At 47.4% G+C, this 9,237-nt stretch overlaps 2 protein-coding genes across 2 annotated transcripts in view; one reads left to right on the top strand and one right to left on the bottom strand.

Annotated features, from left to right (window-relative positions):
• Nucleotides 1-8,836, top strand: part of ZSWIM3 (zinc finger, SWIM-type containing 3) — a 21,436-nt gene extending 12,600 nt beyond the window's left edge. Inside the window, exon 2 of the mRNA XM_011983778.1 lies at nucleotides 6,419-8,836. Coding sequence (XP_011839168.1) covers nucleotides 6,419-8,354 — 1,936 coding nt within the window. The 3' untranslated portion in view covers nucleotides 8,355-8,836. The remainder of the gene's footprint in view (nucleotides 1-6,418) is intronic.
• Nucleotides 1-9,237, bottom strand: part of NEURL2 (neuralized E3 ubiquitin protein ligase 2) — a 34,409-nt gene that overhangs the window by 8,724 nt on the left and 16,448 nt on the right. The gene's annotated exons all lie outside the window — the stretch shown is intronic.

Genomic DNA, 9,237 nt, shown 5'->3' with positions numbered 1-9,237 from the left:
GGAGGTTGCAGTGAGCCAAGACCGTGCCAGTGCACTCCAGCCTGGGTGACAGAGGGAGACTCCATCTCAAAAAAAAAAAAGCCTGCCTTGGTTTCCTGCCGATTTCCTATCATGTTTCTTTGTCCCGAATTGGGCCAATATCCATGCCCATTCCTAATACAATTACCTTAATTGGCTTAGACTAGCTCTGAAGCAAGTAGCTATATGAGGGAGGAATGACAACTGAAGAAAATAGAAAAGAAGGGACAAAGGATGTTGAGTTGGCAACCGACAATTCCTGTTATAGCCTTTTAAATTAATTTACTTTAAGTGGTACTGATTATTCATATTGTTATTTCCATATATAGAGGGATAAGAAATTGGAGGCTTAGAGGAAGTGAAGTGACTTAACCAAGGTCACATAGCTAAGTGGAATTTATTTATTTTTTTTACTTTTTTGAGACAGTCTCACTCTGTCACCCAAGCTGGAGTGCAGTGGCACTATCTTGACTCACTGCAACCTCTGCCTCCCGGGTTCAAGTGATTCTCCTGTCTCAGCCACCTGAGTAGCTGGGATTACAGGTGTGCATCAGCATGCCCAGCTAATTTTTTGTCTTTTTAGTAGAGATGGAGTTTCTCCATGTTGGCCAGGCTGGTCACGAACTCTTGGCCTCAAGTGGTCCACCTACCTTGGCCTCCCAAAATGCTGGGATTACAGGTGTGAGCCACGGCGCCCAGCTATTGGAAGTCATTATGCAAGCTGTTATTGTTTGCATCATGAATTCCAAACTTAATGAGTGCTAGGTTGAAGTTATTTTTTTCTGTTTCCCTTAATCTATTGAGATATAACATGTATTGAAGTGCCGAAATCTTTTGCAAGAATTCATTGAGCACTATAGTTATATTCATCTGTACTTATTGTCTCCCTGGTAAAGGCATAAACTCCCTTCAAGATGGGGACAAGGTTTTATACTTTCCTGAATATCCTTTAGTGCTTATATCTAACAGCACTTAGCCAGGATCTGGAGGGGGTCAGCCAGTCTTGCTTCCTTCCAATTTACTCTGTAGATGTTTGTGGTTTTCTGCTGTAACTACAGAGGTAAAGGAGCCATTGGTGTTTCCAGTGTCTGGCACATAATAGGTGCTCTATGAATGTCAAGTGAATGACTGAGGCATAAAAAGTACTTCCTATAACGTAAGTTGTATAATAGGAAGATCACTGGGATAGAATTCTCTTAGAAGACATGATTCCTAGTCCTAGCACTATTACTCTTACTGAATATAACTTTGGACAAGTCATTTGTTTAATTTCAAACATTTACTGAATTCTGTGTACCAAACACTGTACAAGTTGTTCAAAAGGCTACAGAGTCTCTACTCTCAAAGTCTAGTCAAGGGAGAGATTACACAGGAGTGAAACCCCATCTCTACTAAAAAAAAAAAAAAAAAATAGCCAGGCATGGTGGCAGGCACCTATAATCCCAGCTACTTGGGAGGCTGAGGTAGAAGAATCGCTTGAACTCAGGAGGTGGAGGTTGCAGTGAGTCAAGATCGCACCACTACAGCCTGGGCAACAAAACGAATCTCTGTCTCAAAACTAAAACAAATAAAAAAACACAGTATGTTTAGAGATCCTTAAGGAAGTTTTGAACCTATCCAATGTGTTGGGAGTCAAGATGAGGGGGTAAAAGTGGGAATTCAGAGAAAGGATAAATATTTTGAAGGAAGACAGGCAGCATAATGGTTAACTAGTCAGACTGCAGACAAGCAAGCAGTATAAATCCCATGTCCCCAGGTCTTAGCTGGAGGATTAAATCCCAGATTCTCATCCTTGAGAACCTCTTTAAGCTTGTTTTCCCATCTGTAAAATGTAGATGATAACAGAATCCTTTTCCTACTATAAAATAATGCACATTGGGGGCTTAATGTAGTTGGCTATATAATAAATCCTCAATACATGTAGCAGTGCTGGGGGGAACTCATAAAGACTTGTTAACTTACTGGATGTAGGTGAGAAAGAAGAATCAAAAAGAATATCCAGGTTCCCACCCTGGAAGGGGCAGACATAAATGGAGCCAGGAATGGTACAAGGAGCTTTGTGGTGGGCACTCACTAGTACCTTCCTTTGGAATAGTTCAACAAATGTTCACTAAGTACACATAAAGTCAATATAACTTGACGAGCTAGAGTTAGGCTAAGATGTCGAGTCAGCAGAAGAGTGGTACCCAACTAAGGGCTTGAGGAAGGCTTCCTAGAAAAGATGATGGGTGCACATAGTCCTTAAGGATAAGCAAGCTTTGTGAGGACAGAAGGTAGGAAGGCCATTCTGGACAAAGGCACAAACATGCACAAAGGTGAGACAGAGCATGGTGAACACACAAAGTTGTAGGCATTTTGTCTTTCTAGGACACAAAAAACAAGGTGATGAAAACAAGGCTGGAGAGACAAGTGGAGACCACACAGTGGTCACCCCTCACTGGCCTCACTGTACTACTGGACTGCTCCAACCCATCCTGGCCCAGAGCTAGAGGTGGCACCACCCCCGGCACTGTGTAGGCAATAGGTACAGACACTCTCAGCCCCAAGCCCCTCCACCCTGTTATTGTGAGACTCACACATCCTGTTTTCCCAAGCTTGCCCCACAGGGTGAGCAAACTGGACCAGCTGGATTAGAGTATTTGGAAAAGTACAGGTGGGGCTTCTAGGCTATGCCACGTCAGGCCAGGGGGTGAGATTTTTTTCCCCTTCCCTGGTCTTTGGACTGGGGCACTCCCTGAGGAGGCAGGAGTGTGACCCATCCCACCCATTGGTGGTCCGTGATCCGTTCATGCAGTACATCAGCCATAAGCATCTGCTGGGCCAGGCGGAGTGGCTCACACCTGTAATCCCAGCACTTTGGGAGGCTGAGGTGGGTGGATCATCTGAGGTCGGGAGTTCAAGACCAGCCTGGCCAACATGGTGAAACCCCATCTCTACTAAAAATACAAAATTAGCCGGGCATGGTAGCGCATACCTGTAATCCCAGCTACTCGGGAGGCTGAGGCAGGAGAATCGCTTGAACCCAGGAGGCGGAGTTTGGAGGTTGCAGTGAGTCGAGATCGAGCCATTGCTCTCCAGCCTGGGCAACAAGAGTGAAATTCCATCTCAAAAAAAAAAAAAAAAAAAAAGCATCTGCTGAAGGCACAGCATTGTGTTAGAGGCTTGGACTACCCTGAGGAATAATAGTCCTGACACTTGAGGACATCCCCATCCAATTGGAAAAGCACTGGATAAACATCTCAGAAAATGTTACAAGGCATAAAAGCTGTAATAATAACAGCTAACTTGTATTTAGCATAAACAAAAGGCCTAATCAGGCTTTGAACTAAATATTTTGCCTATGGCTCATTTAATCTTAATAACAACCGTAATGAGATTATCTCATTTCATGAGGAGGAAACTGTATACAGAGAGGTGATTGACTTGCCTAAGGTTGAACGGCTTATGAGTAGTAGAGCCAGCATTCAAATCCAGTCAGCCTCCAGTGTCCCCCCTCTTTAGCCATTAGCCACCCAGAGAATCTGCTAAGCCTTATAGATAAATGCTATGAATTCAGAGGCAGGAGCAATTACTGTGGCTTGGGGGCATCCACAAAGGCTTTCTAAGATGGTGGCACATGATTTGGGCCTTGAAACTGGTTGAATAGAGATAGGAAAAGAACAGATGCTCAATTTAACTGCCCCTGTCTTTTGAGTCATCACTTTAAGCCTAGAATGACAAAGCTAGAAAAGACCCTAAATATCATCTAGCCCAGTGATTATCAAATTTTCTTAGGATGTGGACATTTTTCCTTAAATGAAGCATAAGCAGAAGCCAGGTGCAGTGGCTCATGCCTGTAATCCCAGCTACTTGGGAGGCTAAGGTGGGAGGATTGCTCAAGCCCAGAAGTTCGACACCAGCCTGGGCAACAGTGAGACCTTGTCTCAAAAAAGAAACAAAGGCTGAGCGCAGTGGCTCATGCCTGTAATCTCAGCACTTTGGGAGGCTGAGGTGGGTGGATCACTTGAGATCAGGGGTTCGAGACCAGCCTGGCCAACATGGTGAAACCCTGACTCTACTGAAAATACAAAAATTAGCCAGGTGCAGTGCTGCATGCCTGTCATCCCAGCTACTCAAGAGACTGAGGCAGGAGAATCCCTTGAACCCTGGAGGTGGAGGTTGCAGCGAGCTGAGATTACACCACTGCACTCCAGCCTGGGTGACAGAGTGAGACTTTGTCTCAAAAAGAAAGATGAGCAGTGACCTTGTCTCTTCAAAAGGAGGACCAAACATTCTCTAGCCCAAAAAGGCCCTGAAAAGTTCAATTAAGAACCACTGATTAGTCCAATGTCCTTGGAGCTTCGTTTTATCTTTGCTATCTGGATAAGGAAGAGACAGCAGTAGTTCCCAAAATACACAAATGATGGGGACATTTTAAATGGGAGTAACCAACTGAGCATTCTGCTGCTGCTGCTTGTCTATTTGCCCTCTTGTCCTGCCTCAGGGTGAATTGTTGGCAGCTACAAATGGCAACCAAGAGAGAATGGAGTTGGGGTTCCATTCTCTCTTGAGAATGTGCAGTAGAGGAATATGAAGGGAGCTGGAGTTGGAGAGACTCTTAAAGAAACAGCTGAGTAATTTGGGACTGGAGAGTTAATGTAAATCTCTTCTTGGTTCATGGGGATTTTGTTGTTGTTGTTGTTGTTGTTGTTATTGTTTTTTTCCCCATGATGCAACCCTCAGGAGATCCTGAGAACACGTGCCCTGATTTGGGGGGATTTTAATTTTAAAAAATGTTTTTTGAGACGGAGTCTCGCTCTGTTGCCCAGGCTGGAATGCTGTGGTGCAATCTTGGCTCACTGCAAGCTCCGCCTCCCGTGTTCACGCCATTCTTCTGCTTCAGCCTCCCAAGTAGCTGGGAGTACAGGCGCCCACCACCACACCTGGCTAATTTTTTGTATTTTTAGTAGAGATGGGGTTTCACTATGTCAGCCAGAATGGTCTCGATCTCCTGACCTCGTGATCTACCTGCCTTGGCCTCCCAAAGTGCTGGGATTATAGGCATGAGCCACCACGCCTGGTCAACATTTTTTTTTAATTAGAGACAGTCTCTTGCTGTGTTGCCCAGGCTGTTCTCAAGCAGTCCTCCCACCTTGGCCTCCCAAAGTGCTGGGATTACAGGCGTAAGATACAGCGCCCAGCCTTCCTTCTTTCCTTAATTCTATTTGTTTGTTCGTTTGTTTGTTTTTGAGATAGAGTCTTGGGCTGTCGCCCCGGCTGGAGTACAGTGGCATGATCTCGGCTCCCTGCAATCTCTGCCTCCCAGGTTCAAGGGATTCTCTTGCCTCAGCCTCCTGAGTAGCTGGGATTACAGGTGGCTGCCACCACGCCTGGCTAATTTTTTGTATTTTTAGCAGAAATGGGGTTTCACTATGTTGGCCAGGCTGGTCTCAAACTCCTGACCTTGTGACCTGCCCACCTTAGCCTCCCAAAGTGTGGGGATTACAGGCGTGAGCCACCATGCCCAGCCTTAATTCTATTAATATATAAATCCTTTACTTTAAAAAACAAAAAAACAAACAAACAAAAAAAACAGACTCTTGGTCTGTTGCTTAGGCTGGAGTGCAGTGGCACAAATCAGAGTTAACTGCAGCCTCAAACTCCTGAACTCAAGCAATCCTCCAGCCTCAGCCTCCCAAGTAGTTGGGACCACAGTTGGAACCACTACACTTGGCCCTATGGGGTTTTTTCTATTTGTTTGTTTTTTTGTTTTAAGACAGAATTTTGCTCTTGTTGCCCAGGCTGGAGTACAATGGCGCGATCTCAACTCACCGCAACCTCTGCCTTCCAGGTTCAAGCGATTCCCCTGCCTCAGCCTCCTGAGTAGCTGGGACTACAGGCATGCACCACCATGCCCGGCTAATTCTGTACTTTTAGTAGAGTCAGGATTTCTCCATGTTGGTGGTCAGGCTGGTCTTGAACTCCTGACCTCTGCCCATCTCGGCCTCCCAAAGTGCTGGGATTACAGGCATGAGCCACCGTGCCCAGCCATTTGTTTGTTTTTTTGATACGGGTCTCACTCTGTTGCCCAGGCTGGAGTGCAGTGGCATGAACATGGCTTACTGCAGGCTTGACCTCCCAGGCTCAAGCAGTCCTCCCTTCTCAGCCTCCTGAATAGCTGGGACCACAGGAACACACCACCGCACCTGGCTGATTTTTACATTTTTTTAGAGCCAGGGTCTTACCATGTTGCCCAGGCTGGTCTCAAACTCCTGGGCTCAAGTGATCCTCCCGCCTCGGCCTCCCAAAGTGCTGGGGTTATAGGCATGAGCCACTGTACCCAGACCCCTTCAGGGTCTTATCTTTATAAGGGGTGGGGGATGGTCAGCACCTTTCTCATTGTCACCTCTACCTTCCCTAGGTATGTGCAGGTGAAATTTGTCTGCATTCGGACCCAGTCAAACAGGAGGAGAACCCAGGAGGCAGACATGTGCCCAGCGTACTTGCTCCTAAGGTACAACGAGAGACTAGATAGACTATTTATCAGTGAACTGAACACACAGCACATACATAGTGACTCTAAAGTGGCTAGTCTTGGAGGAGACACCACTGGCAAATCTCAAAAGACAATGTGCCTGCAGAGATTCCAGCCTGTGCAGCCCACAAGCAAAAAAGACCTTGACACTGCCGATAAGTCCCTGGTTGAGCCATCGTTTTGCCTAGATAAAGTACAAGTGTCCTCAAAGCCAGAGCAGGAAGGCATCACTCCTTCTGACCTGGCCAAGATAGCAAAAGTGATGAAGAACTTTCTTAAGGTAGATGAGGGTTCCATGGCTTCCTTTAGTGTGGGTGACAGCCAACACCTGGACCGACTCAGCTTCCAGAGCAGTAAGATGAGTGACCTGTTCATCCGCTTTCCAGAGAATCTCTTGCTACACCGGGTGGAGAACACCCAGGGCCACATCCTCTATGCTTTCTTGGTGGAGAACAAGGAACGAGAAAGTCGAGTGGTGCACTTTGCTGTGCTCAAGGCGGAGACAGCCACCTCTGTGGCCAAGATGCTGAGCATCTTCACAGAGTTCAACTCCGATTGGCCCAAGGTCAAGGTGGTCTTTGTGGACCCTTCATTCCATCACCGGGCTATCCTGCAGGAGATCTTTCCTGCTGCCCGCATCCTCCTTTCCATCTACCACACAACCCGACTCTTGGAGAAGAAGCTGCATCGTAGTTCAGCAAATCCATCCTTTAAAAGGCTCATGAAGGAAGCCCTGCGGGAGGCTGTGTTTGTCACTTCCGAAGCCAGCCTGAAAAATCTCTGCCAGATGTCCCAGGCCCTACTGGATGAGGATCTCTTCAACTTCCTGCAGGCCCACTGGTTCACCTGTGAACTGCTGTGGTACATGCATGTTAGGAAGGGCCTGCTTGCGTGTAACACCTACATGGACAGCCTAGACATTGTCACCAGCAAGGTGTCAAGCCTCTTTCGGGAACAGCAGTCCCTGCTGGACTGCATCCTCTGCTTTGTGGATTACATAGACTTCTTTAATACCAAAGGCTTGAAGAACCTGCCCACAGCTCCTCCCAAGTTAAAGAGAGCTCGGCCAGCAAGCGTGCCACTGAAGTCTAAGAAGGCTTTTGGAATCTGTGGAGAAAGCCTTACCAGCCTCCCTGTAGAAGAGACCAAGCCAGACTCACAGCAGGTACAGGTGCAGCAGCGGTCACAGGTGCCACCCTCGCAGGTTGGCATGCTGGACACCTTGCACCAGAGTGGCTCTGAACTAGCCTACAAGCTGTGCCACAATGAGTGGGAGGTGGTACAGAACTCCACCCAGCTGGTGGACATGGCTGGCTCTTCAGTGGACGTTCAGCTGCTAGAGGACTCTCACCAGGTTAGCAAAGATGGCTGTAGCTGCAGCTGTTCCTTTCAACAATGGTACCACCTGCCATGCCGACACATTTTGGCTCTGCTGCACACCAGCCAGCAGCCGGTTGGTGAAGCCATGGTGTGCCGCCGGTGGCAGAAGAAGTACCAGCACCTCCTTGGGCCCAATGGGGAGCTCCAGGATCATAGCGTGGTCCCAAACACAGGCCAGCCTGAGAAGCAGGGACGGAACGACATGATTCAGGACCTAAGCAGGGAGTTAGCAAACCTGCTCATGCAGACTGAGGGGCCAGAGCTGGAGGAACGCTACTCCACCCTGCGCAAGATTGTGGATATCTGGGCTGACCCCTCCCAGCCGTCTGAGTTCGTTCAGCAGCCAGGAGACTTTAAGGATGTGGGCAGCCTCCCTTTCCTCTGGGGAAAGCAAGAAGAAGGGGAGGGATTCCCTCCCGCTACAGCTGTGATGCATTATTGAAGCACTTTAGCTGAGGCATTGGACCACAAACACTTCTCCTTGGAAGAAGTGAGAGTTTAAAGTGGGCAGGACATGCTAGGGGTCAGCATTTTAGCCAATGTCTTCCTAGGTAGGGCTAGGAATATTGTTACAGTAGAGAGGAAAGGAACTCCACTGTGTGACAGTCCTTTCAATCTGCCCTTTTCAGCCCTACTTTTGGCATTCCTTGGGAGCCTCAGTTGTTGTTCAAGGCCAAAGTTATCTCCGTGCTGCAAGGTCACCCTCTTCCTCCCCCAGCCCCTGAGATCAGATCTTATTTGCCCTGCAAAGATGAATCCCTGCCTCAGGATAGGGTGAGACAAAATCGGTCTGGTAAAAGGGCCTGTTTTCAGGGACAAAGGGAATGAGGATGATCTTTGGCTGTTGCTGCTCTTTATGAAGAATCTTATTTGTAACTTTTCATATTAAAGTTGTTTTTAATAAAATTAAGTAAACAAGGGAAATGTGTTCTGCTTGATCAGGGAAGGAAGAGGAATTGCATAGCAATAGGACTCGACTTTACAGTTAGGAAGTGGATGCTCTAGGGTGGATTTATTAATTTTAAAGAAAATTGAGGCCGGGCGTAGTGGCTCATGCCCATAATCCCAGCATTTGGGATGTCGAGGTGGGTGGATCATCTGAGGTCAGGAGTTCGAGACCAGCCTGGCCAACATGGTAAAACCCTGTTCTACTAAAAATACAAAAATTAGCCAGGCACGGTGGCCCACCTATAATCCCAGCTACTTGGGAGACTGAGGCAGGAGACATCACTTGAACCCAGGAGGCAGAGGTTGCAGTGAGCCTAGATCGCGCCACTGCACTCCAGCCTGGGTGACAGAATGAGACTCTATCTCAAAAAAAAAAA

This window comes from Mandrillus leucophaeus, unplaced genomic scaffold (genome assembly GCF_000951045.1).
Source record: "Mandrillus leucophaeus isolate KB7577 unplaced genomic scaffold, Mleu.le_1.0 Scaffold255, whole genome shotgun sequence".
Lineage (NCBI taxonomy): Eukaryota > Metazoa > Chordata > Mammalia > Primates > Cercopithecidae > Mandrillus > Mandrillus leucophaeus.
This window is presented reverse-complemented; position numbering and strand designations above follow the sequence as displayed.